Source organism: Leucopleurus acutus (genome assembly GCF_964270905.1).
Source record: "Leucopleurus acutus genome assembly, chromosome: 11".
Taxonomy (NCBI): Eukaryota; Metazoa; Chordata; class Mammalia; order Artiodactyla; family Delphinidae; genus Leucopleurus; species Leucopleurus acutus.
This window is the reverse complement of record NC_139152.1, coordinates 50,340,665-50,365,557: the sequence shown is the minus strand read 5'-3', so window position 1 is coordinate 50,365,557 and position 24,893 is coordinate 50,340,665. Positions and strand designations below refer to the sequence as shown.

At 35.9% G+C, this 24,893-nt stretch overlaps 1 protein-coding gene across 4 annotated transcripts in view; it reads right to left on the bottom strand.

Annotated features, from left to right (window-relative positions):
- USP15 (ubiquitin specific peptidase 15) overlaps window positions 1-24,540 on the bottom strand; it is a 126,609-nt gene extending 102,069 nt beyond the window's left edge. For 3 of the 4 annotated variants that reach the window (XM_082849993.1, XM_082849994.1, XM_082849997.1), the window contains exons 1-2: window positions 24,122-24,540; window positions 6,084-6,211 (exon numbers count right to left, since the gene is read on the bottom strand). In XM_082849993.1, coding sequence (XP_082706119.1) covers window positions 6,084-6,211; window positions 24,122-24,210 — 217 coding nt within the window. In that variant the 5' untranslated portion in view covers window positions 24,211-24,540. The remainder of the gene's footprint in view (window positions 1-6,083; window positions 6,212-24,121) is intronic. The other variant, XM_082849996.1, reaches the window with a different exon arrangement.
- Window positions 24,541-24,893: the final 353 nt, after the last annotated feature.

Below are 24,893 nucleotides of genomic sequence, written 5' to 3'. Positions count from 1 at the left end.
GTATAGATCCATGAGAAATTAAAATATAAATCTACACAAATATTTGTATGTGAATGCTCAGAGCAACGTAATTCATAATAGCCAGAAAGTGAAAACAACCCAAATGTCCATCAATTGATGAATGGATAAATTAAATGTGGCTTATCTCCATACAATGGAAAATTACTCATCCATAAAAAGAAATGAAGTACTGATTCATGCTACATGAAGACACTTTAAAACTTTGTGCTAAGGGAAAGAGGTCAAACGGTAAGGCCACATATTGTATGATTCCATTTAGATGAAATGTCCTAAAAGGCGAATCCATAGAGACAGAAGTATACTAGTGATTGCCTATGGCTGGGTCTTGAGTGGGGATGGAGAATGTCTGCTCATGGATACGACGTTTCTTTCTGGGGTTACGAAAATTTTGTGGAATTAGACGGTGGTGATGGTTGTAAAACTTTGTGAATATACTAAAAAACAGTGAATCACAGAATTTAAAAGGATGAATTCTATGGTAGGTAAATTCTGTCTCATTTTTAAATGAGAGAAAAAAACCTACTAGGAATGTGATTTGGAATTGTGTTGAATCTGTAGATTGAGTGGGGGAATTTAACAATATTCAGTTTTCTGATCCACTAACATAATTTCTGTCTTTATTTAGGTTTTATTTATCTCAGCAATGTCTTATAGTTTTTAGTTTACATGTCTTGCACATGTTATCAGATTTATCTGTATATTTTTGGTGCCACTATAAAATGTACTTTTAAAATTTCAATTCATGTTAGTTCATTTTTAGTGTACAAAAATACAATTGGGTTTTGAATAATGATCTTGTATTCTAAAGGCTAATCTCATTTATTAGTTCTAGGAGTTTTCTTTTTATAGATTCCATTAAATTTTATACATAGACATAGGTGTATGTGAATAAAGGAAGATTTATTACTTCTTCTGATACAAGCTGTATGCCTTTTAACTCTTCTTCTTGCCTTATTACACTGCCTAGGCCCTCCAGTACAATCTTGGCTTGAAGAGCTGAGAGTAGACATCCTTGCTTTTTCCTGATTTTAGAGGGAGAGGACTCAGTCTTTCACTGTTGAGTATGTCTTCTGTAGGTTTTCCACAGATGTCCATTATGAGGTTGAGGGAGTTTCCTTGTATTTTACTCTTTTGTTTTATATGATATATTATCTTTGTAATATTTATTTCTCTATTTATACTTAATGTTTATTTCTATATATATCCTCTTTATTGTTGGACTTGATTTACTAAAATTTTGTTAATAATTGATTTATCTATGCTCATGAGGGATAATGGTCTAGAATTTTTTCTCTTGAAATGTCTCCGCCAGATTTTGGTAGCAAGGTAATGACGGTTTCATAGCATGTATTGGGATGTATTCTCTCCCAATTTTCTAAAAGAGCTTTTGTTATTCAGGGCTATTCAGAGAATCCATTCTTTTGGAATGAGCTTTGGTAGTTTGCATCTTTCAAGAAATTTGTCTTTTTCATCTCATTTGTTGAATTTAATGGCATAAAGTTCATAATATTCTTTTATTCTCCTTTTGCTGTTTGTAGATTTCTGTATTGATGTTACCTCTCTTGTTCCTAATATTGGTAGTTGTGTCTTTTCCCTTTTTCTGGTGATCAAACTAGGTATTTATAAATTTTATTATCTTCACAAAGAACCAGTTTTTGGTTTCATTGATTTTCTCTATTTTTCTATTTTCTCTTTAATTTCTGTTCTGAACTTATTAGTAGTTCCTTTCTTCTGCTTGATTTAGGTTTAATTTGTTCTTACTTTTAGATTGAGTCAGAAACCAAGGTCAAAGATTTCAGACCTTTCTTTTCTTTATAGATGTTAAGGGCTATAAATTACCCCCCCACATACTATTTAGCTACCTTCCACAAATTTTGATATGTTTTGTTTTCACTTTCATTTAGGTAAAAATACTTGCTAATTTCCCCTTTGAGTTCTTTTTGACCCATGGCTTATGCAGAAGTATGTTAGTCTCCAAACATCTGAAGATGTTCCAACTGTCTGTTATTAACTTCTTATTTATTCCACTGTAGTAAGAAAACATATTTCATATGATTTAAATCCTTGTAACTTTATTTATTTGTTTTAAATTTATTTATTTATTTTTGGCTGTGTTGGGTCTTCGTTGCTGCACGTGGGCTTTCTCTAGTTGCAGTGAGCTGGGGCTACTCTTCGTTGCAGTGCACGGGCTTCTCATTGCGGTGGCTTCTCCTCTTGTGGAGCATGGGCTCTAGGCGCGTGGGCTTCAGTAGTTGTGGCACACAGGCTTCAGTAGTTGTGGCTCACAGGCTCTAGACCACAGGCTCAGTAGTTGTGGTGCATGGGCTTAGTTGCTCCGTGGCATGTGGGATCTTCCTGGACCAGGGCTCAAACCCGTGTCCCCTGCATTGGCAGGCGGATTCCTAACCACTGCACCACCAGGGAAGCCCCCTTCTAACTTTATTGAGACAGGTTTTATGGCCCAGAATATAGTCTATCTAAATGCTTCATGTGTACACCTAAAAAGAATTTTCATTCTGCTGTTATTCAGTGGAATATTCTATAAATGTCAATTAGGACAGGTAGGTTGATTTATTTCATTACTACTTTTCTGTCTACACATTTTCTATCACTTATGGAGAGAAGAATATTGAAATATCCATTATATAATTGTGGATATTTTTCTATTTCTCCCTGCAGTTCTATCAGTTTTTGCTTCATATATTTTCAAGTTATGCCATTAGCTGGGTATATATTTAGGATTATTATGTTTTCTTAACAAATTGTCCTGGCCCATTTATGATCATGAAATGAACTTTTATCCCTGGTAATGTTCTCCATTCTAAAACTTAACGTCTAACATTAATATGGCCATTCCAGCTTTCTTTTGATTAGTGTTAGTATGTGTATTAGTTTTCTATTGCTACATAACAAATAACCATAGTAGTTTAAAACAACACCCATTTATTATCTCACAGTTTTATGGGTCAGAAGTTCAGATGGGCTCAACTGGGTTTTCTACTTAGGGTCTTACAAGGAAGAAATCAAGATGTCACCAGGCTGGTCTCCTATCTGAAGGCTCTGGGGAAGAATCTACTTCCAAGTCCATTCAGACTGTTGGCAGAATTCAGTTCCTCGTGGCTACAGGTATGAGGTCCCTGTTTCCTTGCTAGCTGTGGGCCCAATGACTCTCTTTGTTCCTAGAGGATGCCTGTCTTCCTTCTCACGTAGTCCCCTCCATTTTCAAACCAGCAATGAGTCCTTCTCATGCTTTGAATCCTCACTTCTACAGCTAACAGCCAGAGAAAACTCTGTTTTTAAAGGGCATGCACGATTAGATAAAGCTCACTGGGATAATCTCCCTTTTGTCATATAATATAAATCATCACAGGAATGATATCCTATTCTCAGGTTCTACTCACACTCAAAAAGGAGATGATTATGTAAGAGGAGGGTCACTGGAGGTCAGTCTTACAATTTTTCAATCTCTTAATCTATTTGTATCTTTATATTTAAGGTGGGTTTCTAGTAGTATACAGTTGGGTCTTTTTTTTTTAATGCAATCTTACAGTCTCTACTTCAAATTGGGATATTTACATTAAATACAACTGTTCATAGAGCTGGGTTTAAATCTACCATCTTACTATTCGTTTTGTATCTGTTTCATCTGTTCTTCGTTCTTTTCCGCTTAAAAAATATTTTTTTAAACATTGCTATTTCTCCTTAGTATGCATTGTATTTTTCCGTTTCTTTGCATTCCAGGTAATATTTGGTTGTATCCAAGAAATTACAAATTTTATCTTGTTGGATGCTGGATATTTTTTGTATTCCTACAAATACTCTTGTGTTCTGAGATGCAGTTAAGTTACTTAAAAATAGTTTGATACTTTCAACTTAGAAGGATAAATTTTGCCCTTCTATAGAGGCAAACCCATTCTCTGCAGTCTACCCCGTGATTTATAAGGTTCTCCACTCTGGCTACTGTGAACACATTATTCCTGGACCTTTATGAGTGAAACGGAGGATACTCATCAGTTAGATCCATTAAACTATAACTGTAACCTGCCTTTACTGATCAAGCACACTTTAATTGTTTTTATAAAAACTTGCATGTCCTCCAAGCTTCGCATAACGTAAACAATAAGATAGTTGCCTGAGTTGTTCTTCAGGAACTTGAAATCAGCTGTGTTCAGTTCTAGGTGGAGCTAAGACTGGTTAAGACCACCGACTGTCCAACTGGGCTTGTGTGAGTGTCCGCTTGGTGACCTTTTGACAAGAAAGGGCCAAAAACTCCACCCTCAGCACCTGCTAATGCCTCCATTTTCTGAACATGCATCCCACAGAGAAGCAAGTAGCTTAGTTGCACCTGCACAGAATGACTATTACCTCACTCTTTCCTTATCACCAATTACCTTTTCCCACGCTCCCCACACCTCAGACCACCCTGCTTCTTTGTTCCCATAAATACCCTGAGCCTCTTGCCATCAGGGAGGCAGATTTGAGATTTGTTCTCCCGACTCCTCACTTGGTTGCCTTATGAATAAACTCATTCTCTGCTGCAAACCTTGGTATCTCAGAATTTGGCTTGCTGTGCATCTGGCAAATGAACCTGATTTGGTAACATGAACCTAAACGATTGTTCCTTCTAATGCTTTTGTGTGTGTGTGTGTGTGTTATGTGGGCCTCTCACTGTTGTGGCCTCTCCCATTGCGGAGCACAGGCTCAGGACGCGCAGGCTCAGCGGCCATGGCTCATGGGCCCAGCCGCTCCGTGGCATGTGGGATCTTCCCGGACCGGGGCACGAACCCGTGTCCCCTGCATCAGCAGGCAGACTCTCAACCACTGCGCCACCAGGGAAGCCCCCTTCTAATTCTTTTGGATGGTTCTTTCCTTGGCCTTGGGTAGCTTCCTCACATACATGCACTGGTCAACAGTCAGCTCTAGACTTATAAGAGAGCTTCTATAGATCTCTAGGTCTCTCTCTCTCCTTGTGTGCTGCTCATTCCTCTCTGGTACTCTGCCCTGAGAACTCTGGCTGCCTTGGTCTCCGTGGACTCCAAACTCTTTCCTCAACTAAGGGAGGTTGCCAGGCTTTGCGTGAGTTTCTCCTTCTGTGCCGTGTCTTGGAAACTCATTGCAGTAAGCTGAGGAAATCATAGGGTTCACTTCATTTGTTTCATACCTCTCAGGGATCACTGTTCTTTGTTGCCTGATGTCCAATGTTTTGAGAACCACTGTTTCATGTTTTTTGTCAGGGTTTTAGTTCATTCAAGTGGAAGGATAAGTCTAGTCCCTGTTATTCCATCCTGGCCAGAAATGGAAGTTCTGGTACTTATGTTTTATTTTCTTTAAATGTTATGCGAGTTTTAGAAGAGCTGGCAAGTAGTAAAGGTTGTAGAAGATTAATTAATCCAAGAATGTAACCATATACCACTGATCCCCAACTTAAAGAGAAAAGTCATGTGCCCATTAGCAAAATAATACACAATACAGCATTTCCCCCAAACAATAAGATAGTGCTTTCTAATTTACATTCTAGGTTTAAACGATAATAAACCCTTACTAATCAGAAATGACAAACAGGATTTGTCATGATACAGAATATAACTAATTATAACAAAATAATCTGAATTCATTAGGTCAAATCTATAATATAGTCGGCCCTCTGTATCCATGGGTCCTGTATCTGCAGATTCAACCAACCCTGGACAGAAAATATTTGAGGGAAAAAAAATTTTCAGAAAGTTCCAAAAAGAAAAACTTGAATTTTCCGTGTACCAGCAACTATTTGCATAGCATTTATATTTTATTAGGTATTACAGATAACCTACAAATAATTTAAAGTATATGGGAGGATACACAGATCATATGCAAATATTATGCCATTTTATATAAGGGGCTTGACCATCCATAGATTTTGGTATCTGAAAGGGGTCTTGGAATCAATCCCCGCATGGACACTGGGGGATGACTACACAAAGAAATTTCTAATTTACCAATTTATTTACATTAACATTTTCCATATTACTATAACATACTGAAACGAACACATTTACAACCTGACTGAAAGAAGGAAATAATACCTTTAAGAAGCCCAGAGTTATCAATGGGTCCAGGATATACATTTTGATCTCCCATCTGGTATTTGTCCCAACTGTCAAAGCCAACATATTTTTTCCACTGTTTGAACCAGCGACTATCGACTAGGTACCTAAAAAAGAAGAGAAATCGGTAAAGGAAAATACCAGGAACTATAGGAATAGCAGAAAATCTGCCTATTTTTTATATTTTATTTTATATCAAAGTACATGTCTACTTCCAAGGATTACTGAGAATAACTATAATGTCACAGTAGTAGAAGAAAAATATTTCACTTGTGTAAAGCATTATTTCTATTGTTCTGTAAAGTATCTACTAAAGACAACTATTAACATATACAGGGCTTCCCTGGTGGCGCAGTGGTTGGGGGTCCGCCTGCCGATGCAGGGGGCGTGGGTTCGTGTCCCGGTCCGAGAGGATCCCATGTGCCGCGGAGGGGCTGGGACCGTGGGCCATGGCCACTGGGCCTGCGCGTCCAGAGCCTGTGCTCCACGGCGGGAGAGTCCGCGGCAGTGAGAGGCCCACGTACCGCAAAAAAAAACAAAAAACATATACATTAAAAAAAATCCTTAACAGCATTTAAAAAAAATGAAATAGCTATTCAACAGAATATTTACCAACTGAACAAAAATTCAAATGGTAATTATAAGAATCAGTCAAAATAAAATTTTAAATGCAACATGGTAAAATATAAATATGGAAAATGGTTCTTTTGTAAAAAACTTACAGTATGTTAATTTTATATATTTAACTGTATCTTTTATGGGGTAAGGAAAGCAATTATTAAAGGTTTCCAAGATTGATTTTAGTAATTATAATCAAAGCTTAAAGGAAACTTTAAAAATAATTAGCTTCTTTACCAACAAAAGTTAATAACAACAATACTGTCTCCAATTGTTTCTCATACATTAGTAAAATCTGCTGGGGCAAGAAGGACTGGTTTTTAATTGATTTCAAAAGTGTGATACCAAGCACTATAATAAGCATTACTGAAACTATATTCATCTTACTTTCAAATACCTAAATTAGTTTCTCATCAGATGACCAGTGACAGAAAAAATAAAATAATGGTTCTCTAGCAAAGAAAGCATAAAAAATTATAAATCTGAAAAACTTTACGAACTGATTTATATTATACCTACTATGCTTTGCCACTGGTTCATAATTATTTTAAATTTTTTTCCAGAAATACCTTCCCCACACTTAACCAGGTTCAATCACAAACAAAAGCAAAAGTAGAGATTAACAAGATGTTTAAAGCCCACATGTATAACCAAGTTTTTTAGAAGAACATCATTCTAATATTTCTGTGCTTATAGCACTATACATATAGCACTATAGGAATGAAACACTACAGTTATGTTTGAAGCAAAGGCACCAACATAGCAAAACCCCACAATTCTTAAATAATATTCATCAGCAGTTTAATTCCCTAACTTTTTAAAATTTAATTCCTTAAATCCTTTCATGATTTTAACATGAAGTCTAAAATGCTTAACACTGCCTAATAGGTCTTGCATGATCTGATCTGCTCCTACTTACCTCTCCAGTCTTAACTGGTACCATTTTTCTTTGTGCTGAGATCTAGTTCCTGGACACACTTTTTTCTGCCTCATGGGTCCTTCTGCCTCAAATATTCTCTTACTGCTCTCAACACCTAGTTAACTCTTATCATCTTTCAGATAGTTTAACCATCACTTTCTCAGGGAATCCTTCCAAAAGCTTCTCCCCATTTCCTCTTAGTTTGGAAAAGGAAAAACAAGATGGCAATCTCAGTCTACTAGATCTCAAGACTCTTTATTAACTAACAGGGATTACTTTTAATAATAACAAAATAACTAACATTTGAGCTTTACTCTTGGGCCAGGCACATACTTCTAAGCACTTTAATATATTGGCTCATTTACTCCTTTAACTACCCAATGAGGTAGGCACTATTATAATTTCATAGGCACACAGAAATTAACTTGCCCAAGGTTACAAAGTTAGTGCCAGACCTGTGATTAAGCAAATGTGTTATTAGCATAGGGAGAAGTGGAAAGACCAATGAAAATAGCACAAAGAAACAAGAACCAGGCTCAAATATATGTGGAACTATGCTGCATGCTAAAATCATTACAAACCAGTGTAGAAAGATCTGGCTATATATACGGGAAAAATTAATTAAGAGCTCTATACCTCACATATGTAGTCAGTTCTATTCAAAAAAGCTTCTTACGAAAGCCTGAATGTGTTCAACATGATTGATATACAAGGGAACAGTAACACAAATTCAGTGCATGCTTAAGCACTACTTCACCCATAAGCAGTGCGAGGACTAGGGTGAGGCAAGTGAGATGCCTAGGGACCCTAACAGGGAGTGCTTCCTTAAATTTTACACCCTAGGTGCCTTGCTTGTCTCACCCTCGTCCTAACTGAAACAAACACTAGATATATGTGGAAAATTTCCCAGCTACACTGAGCGGCACAGGTATGCACAAAACATACATTTTAAACATCTACCTACATTCACCATGTGTGTTATGAACCACACTCTCCACATCTGGTGTTACAACTCCTTGGCAGCTTTCGGATAACCCTCCTACCATTTCACAATCCCACTTCAAGCAAGTCTCATCTTTTTCAAAATAAAAATACCATATTTACTGCAGTATTAATGTATTTATTAACCATTTAAAATGTGTAAAACCATGCTACCATTTTATTATCTTTTTTTAAAAAAAAATGGGTCCCTGAAAAATTTTTTAAAGCTCTGTGCCCCAACCCTATTTTTCCCGTATGCCCTGTGGTTTTTATTGCATGATTTTGCATATAGCACAGTGATTCTTAGGTACACATGCTGCATTACAGCAGAAACTTACAAAAATACATTGTAGTTGGATTAAAAACATAAATGTGAAAGCAAAAATATAATTTTTTAAAAGATACAGAAGAAAATCCTTATTACTTCAGAATATAGGAAGAGTTAAGACAAAAAACAAAAAATCTTAAAGGTAAAAGCTGATAAAATTGCGAGGTTAAAATGAAAAGTTTCTGTTCACCAAAGGCACCAAGTAAAGAAAGATACAGATTGGGAGAGATACTTATACTGCCTATAACCAACAAAGGATTAGAACATGAAAAACTCCTTTAAATTAATTTTTTAAAAAGAGAATGCAAAAAAAGGGCAAATCACAGAACATCAGAATGGCCTCTACACATATGAGATGTTCAATCTCATTAGCAGTATGAAAAATACCAATTAACACCATACCACATCATTCTCATGAAATTGGTGAAAACACAAGCACATGCACATGTGTCAATAATATTAAGTGTGGAGAAGATGTGTAGTAACTGCAACTCATAAACTACCAACTGGGGTATAAACTAGAATCCTCATTTTGGAGAATTTGGCAATTCTCCAAAGAATCATGTATTGCCATTGCTAAGTTTTACCCTACAGAAACTCTTGCACATATTTACAAGAATACAACTGAAGAATACATAACGCAGCATAATTTGCAAATGGAAAATTGGAAAAAAAAACCCAAACCAATATTCATCATTCCTACCAAGAAATACTACCCAAAAACTAAAATGAAAAATACTACATGTACTAACATGGATAAATCTCAAAACTGCAATGTTGAATTAAAAAATACAAGCTACAAAAGGCTGCATGTAATATAACACAAACATATTAAGATAACATAGATATGCACACACAGTACAACTATATAAAAATTTTAAACATGCCACAAATAATATTATTCATAAATCCATGCATATATTAAAAATATAAGCAAAGAGAATAATAAAAATCAATTTCTGGATGGTGGCTCTCTCTGGCAAGGGAGGGAACGGGTTAGGATTAGGGAAACATGTACAGGGAGATTCAACTGTATCTGTAATGTTTTATTTTTTTAAACTAAGAAAGGTGTACACAGGTGTTTTGTTATATTTTCCTTTGTATTCTGAAATATTTACTATGACTAATATGTTTTCTATTTAATACAGAATAATAGTTTATATATATCTTCATATATATACAAAAAATGAAATGGAGTCAAATGTACAGACTATGAATAATGCTGCAGTCAACAAAGCTGATAGATTCAGCAAATGAAAATTTCAAGCATAAAAATAGGATAAAAAATATGTACAGCAAAATGTATAAAATGCATAGCTTTAGTTTTATTTTTTAAAGAAATTTATAATTTTCTATTACCTCATATTTATCTTTTACATTTTATATTACCTCTTCCAAATCCAACAGATGAATTTGCATTAGATTTGAACAAAAAGCTTACATAAACTTTGAAGAATTTTCTTTAGAAAAACATGATTTATTTATTTCCAAATTGATCAAATTATGATTCTGATATATAGTAATGTATTCATTTTCAAGAAATATTTCCTTTTGGTAACTAACGCCTAGTAAGTAAGCCAGAAAAGTAAAAAATCACTGGCTGACATCTCATAAGAAAAGAAAAGCACAAAGTACAGAAAGTAGAGATTATCACCCTTGATATCTGGGAAGATAATATAAGCAAATCAATAAAAAAAAATCCTAAAACTAACAGAAATACTGATTTTGAGCTGATCAAGCTTTAGTATCAAATATTACATTAAACTATAGACTTGCAACCATCTAAAATTCAAGTAAGTACTAATGTGCAAACATCTTGATAGCCCAAAGTACAGAGTAGTTATTAATCGCTTTACGATAAACAGACTAAGTTTCTTACACAAAGGAGTCTATACCTTATAGATGAAACTAAAGGTGAAATATTTCTGAATAATATTGAGCCACCTGACTGTTCCCATATAAAAAGCTATGAAGCAAATGTACCAAAGTATGCTCAAGATCATTTTACTTTTGACTGAGGCCTCTGGCTGTGGTTTAATCACTGTCATTCCCCTGTTTCAGTGGATTACAAGGGATTTTATGACGATGCCTCACACTAGGTCACAACTGATGATTCTCAAACACTAGTACATCAATATGAAAATATTTTGATCATATTATTATCTGAGTTCAAAAATTACTAAAGAAAATTTCATGGAGATTAAAAATCTACGGTCTTCAATCAATATCTCAAGTCCTTTAAAGATGACCCACAATCCTCCAGCATGACTCCATTTAGCCTTCTCTATTTCCAATAATTTGCCAGTTTCATTAAGTCTCTAGCCCATTAGGCTGAATAGGCAGCCTTGCTGCTTACTTTTCAAGGAAGTAAAAGCCCCAACTTTCTTACTCTTTTGTTCCACACCTTTATCATACCTGATTCCCTTATATATCGTGGAGGATATAACCCTCCTTAAATCCAAGGCTAATAATTTTTGTTCCTAGTCTTTGGATCTAATTTCCTTCTGCCTCCTTGGAGACTTACGTCATTAACAGCCCCTATTCCCCTTGTTTCTCCCTGTATCTTTTCTCTCTCTTTTTAACTTAGCATATAAGAGGGGCCAACTCTTTTCCCCATTCCCCCCACATAACCTCCCAACTCACATATTCATTTCCTCTTCTATCTACCCCCATTTTTCTGACTTGTCCCCACAGCCAAGCTCTCCTCAACCCTCACCTGCTCAACCTAGCACAACAGATCTTCCTACCTCAATGGGCTCTCAAAAAGGTTCTCACTAAGTTACCAATGGCCACCCTAACAAATCCAAAGGATCCATAATTTTATTACTATATCAATGCTTTTAAAAATAATCTGTGATTCTACCTTTCTGGGTGGGAGGAATATATATATATTATATTATATATTATATCTAATAATAGTATAATATAATTAATATTGTATTAATATAACAGTAAATATATATTACATATAATTATATATATGTAATTTAACAGCATTCTCTTCCTCTGCTTAAATGTTAGTATTCCACAGAGCTGCTCTCAAATTTCTTCTTCTCTCACTGTTAATACTCTCAGTGATATTGTAACTCATACCAATGATTCCAAAATTTGCATCCCGAGGCCAGTCCTCAAGTTCTTTTTCACTCATGAACAAAATAAGTATTTTCAAAGTGGGGGCACCTTTTGGTAAATGTTAGATCTTTGCCTATCAGGAACTTAGCAGAAAAGCACACCCAATAGCAATTTGTTTTCATGATTATTTTTGCTTATAAATTTTCTTACCTCCTGAAATGAGACTTAAGTAGATGTGAATTCTAAATTTACTGTAGAAAAAGTACTAGACCAAAGTTCTCTTCCTGACATTACTTGCTGTGAGGTCTTAGAGAAGTTACTCAATGCTAAACCTTTAGATTGTTCATCTTCGAAATTGAAATACATTCATTCAAAAAATATTTATTGGAGGTCTACTACATATATGCTATTCCGTATGCATTAGTTGTTAGCAAAATAGCCAAGAGCCCTATGTTCATGGAATTCAGAGTCTAGTGAAGGAAAGTGACAGTAAATAATTAAGACGTAGTAAAATACTGTAGTAAGTGCTGTGACGCATAGGGAGCTATGAAAGCATAATAAAGGGGTCCCTATTTAGAATAAAGGAAAGCCTTTTTGAAAAAATAATATTTTAGCATATGGACAGGAGTTATTTCACGAAGAATAAGATAAAAAGCTATCTAGACTGAAGGAAAAGCACGTGCTAGGGCCAGAACAACTTTGGGAGTTAGGTATGCTGGAGGAACTGACTAAATGCAGTTGGAGTTTATGACAAAGGGAGAAGAGATGCTAGGTAAGGTAGGCTGGGGCCAGACTACATAGAGCCTTTAAGGTAACTAAAGATTTTATCCTAAATGCAACGAAAGCCAATGAAAAATATTTAGAAGAGATATGATCTGATTTACATTTCACGATGACCACTGGCAGTATCTCACAGGATTGGTGGGAGGTTCAAATACTCATGAAATGTTTAATAAATCAAAAACTTACATAAAGTTATGGGTACTTCAGTTGTATGGTGCTAAATATTCTAATGGCATCAAGAAAGACAATTTGTACTGTGGTCTGGAGAGAATAATCTTCAATGGCTCCAGAGAAGCGGGGTCAATTTTAGGACCCAAAATAAATCTGAGTCAATTTTAAGACAGTCCTCGAATGCAGAAAAGCTACTGCATTTTAGTAAGAACTGAAAAAGCCAGGTTGTAGGTTTTTGTTGTTGTTGGGTTGTTTTGGGGGAGATGATAGTGGGGAAAGATAGGAGAGTCTCAAAAGTTGTTTAGTGTTTTTATACACACTAGAAGCAAATTTAAGAAAGATATAAAGGGACCAATAAATGACTTAGAAATAGTCCTAAATACAAAGACATTTAAAAGCAGTACAGGGAAATGGGGAAATCCCAAAAGCTGGATTTAGAAAACCACAGAGCTGGTGAATGTATAGTTGTGTGTTTTTTTTTTTTTTGATTAGTACATGTTTATGCTAACAACTTTCAGATAAGCAGTTCCTTCTTAATTGCCTAATACTGACATAAATATGACGTTTATTTTTTCAAAAAAATCCTACCTTTTTCTCCTCAAAGTAGACATAATACTGTCACTCTTTTACAACTAAGAAGATACATAAAAATTTCAGCCTAATCCAATGTAGCACACTTAATCTGAGAACAACATGCGTAACTATTGTGCGTAGAATTAACAGCATAAACAATTTTGGATATTCACTCTATGACTAATCCTCTCATTTAATAAAATACTGTTTAAATTACATGAGTTGCAATAGCATAAACCATTTTTAATACTAAAAGAGATATTAATAGTATATAGTATTTTATTTATTGTTTTGATGTGGACCATTTTTTTTTTTTTTTGGTACGCGGGCCTCTCACTGTTGTGGCCTCTCCCGTTGAGGAGCACAGGCTCCGGATGCACAGGCTCAGCGGCCATGGCTCACGGGCCCAGCCGCTCCGCAGCATGTGGGATCTTCCCGGACCGGGGCACGAACCCGTGTTCCCTGCATCGGCAGGTGGACTCTCAACCACTGTGCCACCAGGGAAGCCCAGATGTGGACCATTTTTAAAAGTGCTATTGAATTTGTTACAATATTGCTTCTGTTTTATGTTTTGGTTTTTTGGCCACAAGGCATGTGGGATCTTAGCTCCCTGACCAGGGAATGAACCCACATCCCCTGCATTGGAAGGCAAAGTCTTAACCACTGGACCGGCAGGGAAGTCCCGTATGTAGTATTTTAAATCGTTATAAACTAGATATTTCACTGAATTTTTTTAAGTACCACAAACTAAAACTCATCAGTAAAACATAACCAAAGAAAGCTATGAAGTTCTTTCAAATAAACCATCAAATAAACCAAATAATCATCCCTTTATATCTTAATTTTTAGATCTGAAGCGTTTCCAACCTATTTTCTGCTCTGCACATTAAATTCATCAGTTGGCAAGAACTAATTTTTATGACCTCTTTTTACATCTAAACTAAGAGACAAATAAAGAACTCAGGAAGGAGGCCAAGTAAGATTGTGAAAGTGAAAAGAAAACCCACAGAATCAGAGAAAATTCTGCAAATCATCTATCTGATAAAGAATTTGTATCCAGAATAAAGAACTCTTAAAATTCAATAATAAAGAACCAAATAACCAAATTGGAAAATAGGCAAAGGATCTAGACAGACATTTTCCCAAAGATATACAAAGGGTCAATAAGCATATATGAAAAGATGTGCAACATCATTAGCCACTATGAAAACTGAAATCAAAACCCCAATGAGATACCACTTCACATCCACCAAGATGGCTATAATCAAAAAGACAGGCAACAACAAGCACTTCAAGGATGTGGAGAAACTGGAGCCTTCATACACTGCTGGTGGAAATGGAAAATGGTGCAACTGGTTTGGAAAAGAGTCTATCAGTTCTTAAAAAGCAAACATAGAGACTCGGCAATTCCATTCCTAGGTATACACCCAAGAGAAATGAAAACTTGTGTCTAGAGAAAAACCTGCACACAAATGTTCATAGCAGGATTATTTGTAACAGTCAAAAATTGTGAACAACCCAAATGTCCATCAACCGATGAAGGAATAATTCAATGTGGTATATCTATACAATGGAACATTTTTTGGAAATAAAAAGAAATGAAGTACTGATACATACAACAAAACGGATGAACCTAAAAAACATGTTAAGTGAATGAAGCCAGGCACAAAAATCACACATATTGTATGATTCTATTTACATGAAATATCCAGAAGGGAAAATTATAGAACAAGAAAGATTAGTAGCTGCCAAAAACAGGGAGATTTGGGTAGAAAAGGGGGCAGGGGAGACTGCTAATAGGTATGAGGTTTCTTTTAGGGATGATAAAAATATTCCAAAATTGATTGTGATGATGGTTGCACAACTTTGTGGACATACCCAAATCCAGTGAACTGTACTATACATCAAGTGGGCAAATTGTATGATATGGGAATTATATCACTATAAAGCTCTTGTATTTAAAAAAAAATAAAGAAGAGAGTGAAAGGGCCATAGATCTGGATGGAATTATTATGGATGATTTTACAGAGATTGGTTTTGAAGAAACGGAAAGTCAGGGCTTAGTAAAATGTACTGGAAATAATATGAATGATGTGTAAAGTCCTATAAGGTAGGAGCATGTAAAGACTTTGCAGGAAACGGGAAGCACCATCTGTATCAAAGAGCCATATTAGTTAGAAATGAGACTGCTACGACTAGAAGGCTAAACCAGAAAGACCTAGAAAATTCTAGAGGTTCCTCACATGGATAACTAGATGAATATGGTGTTTTACTAATATGACAAAGCTGTCACTTCTTGATTCTAATACTTTCAAGTATTCATCCCTCAAAAAAATGCTTCCATAAATGGCTATGGCTTATCACTCATAGGCAGGCAGTACAGTTTAAAATGCAGGCGTTAGAGTTGACTGCCTAAGTCAGAATCTCTGCTCTACCACTGACTGAGTATATGTGACTAAGCATGTGCACTTAACTCTGTACCTCAGTTTCTGAATCTGTAAAATGACAACACTATCACTATCACTTCATACATGCAAAAAGCTCTTAACCTTATAAAAGAGTGGTAATATTTGTAATCATAGCCACAACTACACAGTACATATACTTAGCTACATCTCTCCTGAGAATCAAGTTTCTTCTGCTTGATATCCAAAGTTACGAAAATACATTTTCCATCTATATCAAAGAAAAATTTCTTGATTAAACTGTTAAAATTTGTCAAGCTGTTATATTGCTAAAAAATATAAAGCAACCCAAATTATCAGGTCTCTTTAACCATGATCATTTAACCCTTATCATTCTTTTTTTCTTTCCTCCAGTTTTATTGAGATATAATTGACATACAGCACTATATGAGTTTAAGGTGTACAGCATAATGATTTCACTTATATGCACTATGAAATGATTACCAAAATAAGTTTAGTGAACATCCATTATCTCATATAATACAAAATTAAATAGAAAAAAACTTTTTTCCTTATGATGAGAACTCTAAGGATTTACTCTAACAACTTTCATATATAACATACAGCACTGTTAATTATATTACAATGGAATACTACTCAGCCTTAAAGAATGAAATTTTGCCATTTGCAACAACATGAATGGATGTAGAGAGTATTATGCTAAATGAAATAACTCAGACAGGACAAATACGTATGATTTCACATATATGTGGAATCTAAAAAATGAACAAACATAACAAAACAGAAGAGTCACAGATACAGAGAACAAACAGGTGGTTGCTAGAGGAAAGGAAGGTGGGAGGAGGAGAGAAATAGGTGAATGAGATTAAGAGATACAAACTTCAAGCTGCAAAATAAATGAGTCACCGGTATGAAATGTACAGTGCCGGAAATACAGTCAATAATTATGTAATATCTTTGCATGGTGATAGATCATAACTAGACTTATTTTGGTGATCATTTTGAAATGTACAGAAATATCGAATCGCTATGTTCTGCAACAGGAAGTAACATAGTGATACAGGATAATTATACTACAAAAACAACCAACCAAACAAACTCATATAAAAAGAGTATGGTTACCAGAGGCAGGAGTGGGGGGAAGAAGAATTGGATGAAGGCAGTCAAAAGGTACAAACTTAACAGTTAGAAAATACATACATACTAGAGACGTAATGTACAACATGATAAATATAATTATCACCCTACCATTCTTAATCTTATTGTTTTTTTACTACAGGAACTTGATGCTCTTTTTAATTTTGTCTCTAATGCTCCCAGGTTTTAACTGGCTCTCTATACTAAGTGAAGTCAGTAAGACAAAGAAAGACAAATATCAGATGATATCACTTACATGTGGAATCTAAAAACACGGATACAAATGAACCTATTTACAAAACAGAAACAGACTCACAGACATAGAAAACAAACTTATGGTTACCAAAGGGGAAAGTGTGTGAGTGTGTATGTGTGTTTTTGGGGGTGGGGTGGGGGGGTACATTAGGAGAGTTTGTGATTAAAATATACAAAACACTATATATAAAACAGATAACCAACAAGGACCTACTGTATAGCACAGGGAACCATATTCAATATCTTGTAATATCTAAAATGGAAAAGAATCTAAAAAAGAATGGATATATGTATAGGTATAACTGAATCACTCTGCTGTACACCTGAAACTAACACAACATTGTAAATCAACTATATTTCAATTTAAAAAAATAACAAAAACTGCCTCTCTGAAACTCAGAATAGCCTGGTCTCAGAGCCACATTGGACTTAACTTGTGAGAGCCTTTAACTTCTTTCACAGAGGAAGTCTTTTCTATGGCTACTTCTGCTAAACCATTTTCCTGAACCACAAGGAATTATCACACTAGTATGTGGGTCTTCTCAAAACTAAAAGGAGAGTGGAAGGGACCGTATTCTTAATTCTCCTCCTCATGAAGAGGAAAAAGTAGTCATTACCCTCCTTTTCTTTTTGGAGAGCTATAAAGAAGCCATGCAGAATCTTACCGACAGAAGCAGTATTCTAGGCATAACCAAATATAGGTTAATCCTACAGAGGTTTTCTGCCTTATATTAGAATCCGAGCTGCTTCTTTTTGAGGAGCTATTCTTGATTGTTCCCTCAGATACATCATTTTAATCTGTATCCAAAACTGAGGTCACTTACTACCAATCAGTCTTATTCTAGGTTTCTTTAGTAGTGGCTTCTATGTAAACTGGATGATAAAGTTGAAAGGAACTACATTCCCTTTGTTTTAAAGAATAGATGGTGAAAGAATCTGGAAAAACGACTTCAAAGGAATAAATATAAGATACAGAGTGTGAATTACAGTAGTAACTAAGGAAATGAAAATAAGAGGCACAAACCAGGCTGACATTACGCAGGGAAGGAAAAACTAGTAATCGCTGAAAAATTCTATGTGGAGACTAAAAAGAAATAGTTTACTGCCTTATGAAATACGGTTTGAATTACATGTAAGTAGTGACAGCACAAAACATTTTTAATACTAAGGAGATACTGGTAGGATTTAGTATTTTAAATCATTATAAGCCAGGTATTTAAAAAACCAGCTCTGAAATCATCACACACCCGTAAAATGAGGTAAATAAGAGTACTTGCTCTTATTATATGCTGCACACGTATAAAGCATTTAGAATAGTGGCTGGAACAGAGTAAGCACTCAATAAAGGTTCACTAGTGGTGGTATTATCACCTGTGAACCACATGCAAACCAAATGATTCCTCTGAGTTCAGACTTCTCATCTACAAGAAAGGAATATAAATACATACTTTGATCCTTATTTTGAAAATCCAACCAGATAATGCATGCAAACACCTCCACCAGTAGTTCTCAACCTTCCCTTTATCTCCCTGCCAATATATCTGATGGTGTTTCAATTCACTTTTATAATAATTATGCTTTTTTTGTAAAGTGATTCTCAAAGTGAGGAAAAGAAAAATCACTCTAAACTCATGTAATAAAACAAATGTATCTAATGACTAACATGGCAAAATTGATTTTATTAGCAGTGATGTTACATGGACTGTCAGTTTTCAGGAAGATGTTAAAGAGCTATCAATATGGTTATGTACCTTCCACTGTCTTAATTCAAATGTGCTTTGACTTTGAAAATTCACAAAACGTTGGTAAACATAGAACATAAAATATCGAACTTTCACATTTGCATTTTCTGTGTTGGGCTGTTCCTATGGATTCTTAGTTGAAAAAAAGTCTTATGTATTTGTGGTTTACTGTAAACCAAACACTTTTAAAAATATGGGCAAAGTACTAAAACAAAATATCCTACAAGTTCTTCCTATCTGCTTGATATGCTGTTTCTGTAAAACTATATGAAAAGGGGCCATATGGCCTCTAACAAATCACTTATGATTACTGATAAACAATTAAAACCCCAAATCTAAATAATACACGATCCCAGTTTCTTTTGTTTAAATGTACTTTTGCATCAAAATAATATTTATTCTACATATTCAGTAAATAACCTATTAATCTTTAAACATATTTTAATTTCCAAAAGCAAGATGTTAAGATTTTCTACCATATCTAAACTGAACAGTCACAAGAAACAAGTGTGGGATAAAATGGAAGAATTCTGCTGCTAAATATAAAATAGACTCCATTTAAAGAGAAAAGAATGTCCATTTTTTAAAAAAGTGGAACACTTTAAAATGCATCTTTAAAATAAAAGGCAGCGTAGAACAGTAATTTTAAAGCCTGAATTAAAGCCCCAGACTGCTTGGGTTCGAATCTCAGATATATCAATGTGTGAACACCTCTTTGAGCCTATCCGGGTGAATTCCTATTTTGGCAAATGTGAATTAGAGCACATTCACATTCTAGTACCCTAGAATTGTGGTGATGAGTAAATAAGTTAACATATGTAAGTACTTCAACAATACCTAGCACAGTGTTTTTAAATGTAATATGATCGGTCATAGCCTGACAATTTTTTTCTTATTATACTTTCATGCAAGCAAGATTAATAACTGTCACAAAACTATTTTCTAAAAAGAACATCTAGTTAATACCTTGTATGTGCTAATAAAAAAAATGGTATGATTTAGGAAAAAATAAAGCCTGAATGTCACTAAGTAGATAAATGAAAACACTGACTAAAGCTCTGGATCTTCTTGGCCAATTAGGGTACATTAATCTTGGCTTCACTAACCACTTACAAGTGATTTTAAAACTTATGAAAACAATTAGGAAAAATTGCTTTTCTCGATTTTAAGCAACTAAAATGTGAAAAATACACTTTAATGTCCCTATTTCTGTCCTTATTTTCATCAATTTACCAACACTAAAAAACAGTTTTGCTTTCTGGTTTCATTTCCTGCAAATGATGTAATATATACCCTAGTTCAGTGGTAAACACTTTGGTACAACTAAAGTTAACAGTAACAGTAATGTAAAAACTTCTCAACAAGTACACACTAAACAATTTGGAGTTCATATTGACTAATAGTGTCCATTTACATTACTGATTTTTTGACTTAAGATTATTTTCTGTTAGTGTAAATCTAAGTCGCAAAAACATAAGGGACCATATAAAATAAAGTCTCAAAGACTTCTAGGTAAAAGAGTAGGAATGGAAGGAAAGCTCTGAAATTGAAATTAGTGTCTCTCCTATCTAAAAACCTGACTGATGTGATTCCTTGGCAGTTTATTGAGACAAAAACATCATACATATTTTAAATGACTCTAAATGCAAATTAAAGCTACTCTCCAAAGTTACCTTAAACCTACTAGAGTTATTTTATTAGGGTTTATATAAAAATGACATGCAAAATTTAATTTATAAAGTTAGCTTTGAACATAAAAATTAGTGAAAATGATTGGTAGATGAATAACATTTAATAAAATGGGGAAATAAAGCAGTGATTTTGGTGATTTGTAGTCATCTATTTACTCATAATAAATCTATTTTAAAAGAAATCTCCAGAGAGTATTCCATAACCCACAACATGCCTTTGTACATTTATTCATTTAACTATTATCCCCTTCAATAGGTTCCTCCATCCCTAATATACTTACATGCAATGAACTTTAAACAAATTTTCCTTTTATCTTATCAGGAGAAACTACCATGTATCTGAAAATTAAATTATCTTTCATTCATCCTAAGCTAAACAGTTCTAGTTCCTTTATTCTTCCTCTATAGTTTCTAAATTCTAACAGTCTTGTTCCTGGTTTTCTGAATCTCTCCTTGGAGCTAAACACAGATCAAGAAACAGCATACAAGACCACTGCTTTACTCCATCTAATGCAGATCTGTGTTACTTTTATACCCAACCTTTTTAAGAGGTACAACTCTCTTGCATCAATTTTGACATTACTGTCACTATGAAGTCTAATACCAAACATATCATAAGGTTTGTTTGTCCTCATCTCAGACATGTGTAACTTATTTTCACTTCTAGAAGGTTAGCTTCCAGATAAAAATCATTCACCATTTACAAATAAACAGAAATTCATGTAGAAGCAAATTTTTATCCTTGCCCAGGTGTTAGCATTAATTACCAGCGTACTAAGAGGCAGTCCTTATCTGCAAAGTGCTCACAACCTAATTAATGAACTTTATTCATCTGCACACATTTCATTGTAACATCAAACATTAGTATTAAAATTTCAAGAATAAACTCATGGTAAACCTACCATTTTTTCTCAATAGTCCTTATCAGTCTTTCCAAGATAGTTATATACATATACCAAGACAATGTTCCATTTGCATATGGCCCATTTCAGCTATAAAATAACAAACAGGATTTGCCCAAATACCCATAAATGACTAATCCAACGATTTTTTAAGACCTTAAAAAGAGAGATAACTTTTTAACAAGTTTTAATGAGTTCCAAAAACATGAGCCCAAGTTACAACTAAATTATTAAATATCTTTACTAATTCTGTACTCACGAATACATTATCAAATTTGTACTTACGAAATTATTCTCCTTAAAACTCTGAATCAAACTTTTGTTAATTCCTTTTTTGACAGGTTTCACCTGCTAATTCCAAGAAAACTGGCTCGCATATAAACCAAACTATATAGTTTCTGCAGTATCCCAATACCAGCTTTTTCCTGCATTTTTTTCTTTAAATAAGAGGGGAAATCAATTGTGAGGATGAAAATTTGCACATTCTGCTGTTACCTAAATATCTGGGCCTCAGTTTCCTTTTCTTTAAAATGCAAGCACTGAAATGACTCATTTATAGACTTCCTGTATTTACTCTTTTAAATAGATCTTTTAAAATGATTTACAGTAACTCTGTCAAAAAATAAAAATGCTAAACTTTAACATTTAGTGCTCACAATACTCATATTGCTCCCATCATCCTGTAGTATCAACACCACCAATTATTACTCAGTATATCAAAACCACAACAACATTAAAGAGAATACCCATATAAATAATATCTATATATTAAATTATAGATTTCTATTTTGTGGAAATCCACATTTATCTTTTTATGAGGTGGTAATAAGCAAGGTAAATTAAGAATTTTAAAGTGTTCTTTAACAAACAATAAGAATCAAGGATTCATTTCATCTTTAACAATCCACAGGCCAAGGTAAACATAAATGTCCTAGGAAATGTCTAATTTCCCCACAGTAATAAACATCTTAGGAACACTGCCATATGAACAATAATTATTAAATATTTTTTGCTGTAATGCAACAAGTATATGTTTACATCCTCAGGGGTTTTTATCACATAAACATAGTATGCAGCCTAACAAAGTAGGAAAAAAGTACCAAGACTTAGATCAAAGTACTTAAATTCAAGTCCCAAGTCTGCCATCTACTAGTTTACTTGAAAATGATTCTAATACCACAGCATTGTATCAGAAATGGCGGTGATAAGAAGGTAACTAAAATTTAATGTTATCTCATAAATAATCTTTTAGAATATTTCATTGACTCAGGATAAACCCCTATAATGAAATTATTCTGTCCATTTCATAGATGAAGGTACTGAGGTGCAATGATTTAAAGTAACTTTTCTCAAAGTCATACTGCAAACTAAGTGGCGAAAAGGTCTAATTTGGGTCTAAATCTTACGTTCCTTCCACTAAGCCATATCGAGTAAATGAAAAAACACTCTGTAAATTATATACCACTGTATGGTGATGATAAGAAATGAAAATAACTTTTATTATAATAAAGAAGCGCATTATACTTCCTAATAAAACAGAGAATTTTATGTTACATATTCACATACTGAAGTTATTCTGAATACCACTTGATATGGCCCACAAATATTAAAATCTCCAAATACTTCCTTCAGTATTTTAAGTATATCCTTTCGTATTTTATAAGTTTGAACGTTAACAAGTGACTTAAGCCTCAAGTGGACTTATCTACTTTTTGCAGGCCTGCGTTATCCTTCAAACAGGAGGGAAGAGCTGCACTTCTAAGAGAAACGCTACCGGCGTCTATCAAGCCTCCAAGGCACAAGACCACGTGGTACCACTCAGAAGCCTAAGGTTCCGTACTCCCCTCCCTCCTTTTGACAAGGAACTAGGAACTAAGGTTCCTTTCTCTTAACTGGCGCCCTGACACATGCCACCTGTGTAGTACGAACCGCAAACATCCTGCAGCCGGCCTCCCGGAAGAATATGAGAATCAGAATAGGGAACTTGGAGGCCGACAATGCCGGGAAAAGAAATGACTAAAGAAGTAGAGGGTGAGATCCTGATCAGCTGCGGGACCAGGACCTGTCAAACATTAAGAGACTCACACCAACGAGTGTAACCTATCGTTCGGGAAGGCCTGGGGTGGGAGCGGCACTACCAGAGGAAGAAGGACGAAGAGAACTGCACGAGCCGCCGGCGCCGCCGCCGCCGCCGCTCCCCGCAAGCCTCTTAGCATGCCCCGACGAGCCACGAACCCTGGCCCTCATTTCGGGTCCAATCTTTGCTCCAACCTTTCGGGAGCGGCCAAAATCCTGCTGCCCGAGGCGGCCGCCGCCGGACCTGCCCGCACCTGTCACCACCGAGACACCAGACCGCAGTTCCCGCCCAGTTCTCCACCACCCTCGGGCAACCACAGCCACCTCAACCCCTTTCCCTCACCAGGTGTCCCCTTTCCGGAGCGGGGTTTTGAGCAGCGTCGCGATGTCAGACCGCTGGATGTCCAAATCCGCCGCTCCGCCTTCCGCCATCTTCTTCCACTAGCGGTAGCGGAGGCGGCAGCGACGGACGGCGGCACGCCCCAGAGCATTGTGGGAATGGCGTCCCGCGGCCCCGCCCAGTCGGCAGGTCGAAACCAAAAGAGACGTAAGGTTGGGGGGGTGCGCCTCCGGAGAAGCGTTGGGCCCGGGCGGAGTGAGTGCGCCGCGGTGGTCTGCTGCCCCCCATCGGCTCCCGCCCGTCCAGCAGCTCGCCTCGGCCTCCTCCGGCCCGCGACCGCCTGGTTTTAACTCTTGTCTGTGGGGCCTCGGTCCTCTCGCGCTTCAGTGGTGCCACCACCCCGTCCGTCCTTGACTTCTGCCTTCCCCTCCCTCTTTCCCACAGACGCCTGAAAACCCTTATTTGCGCATTCACTCACGCTTGAGGGTGGGGCGGGGGGCGTGGGGACGGCTAAAATATGGCAGAAAATTTTTAACAGGTCCGTGACTCGAGTCATTTCGTTGCGAGTCGCGGAACCTAAACTCGGTGAATATTGGGCCAAACAGAGAACAATACGAAACCGAACGCTTAGCCGCAGTGATCTGCCTGGGCTCTTTCTTGCGCTTCTACTCCTGCTGTAGGTGGAGACCTTTTACAGGTTCTTTGTGACGCCTCCCCAGGCACACCCAGATAGCTAAGCTGCAGTGAAAAACATGTTCCAGTTCCTCGGTGGACA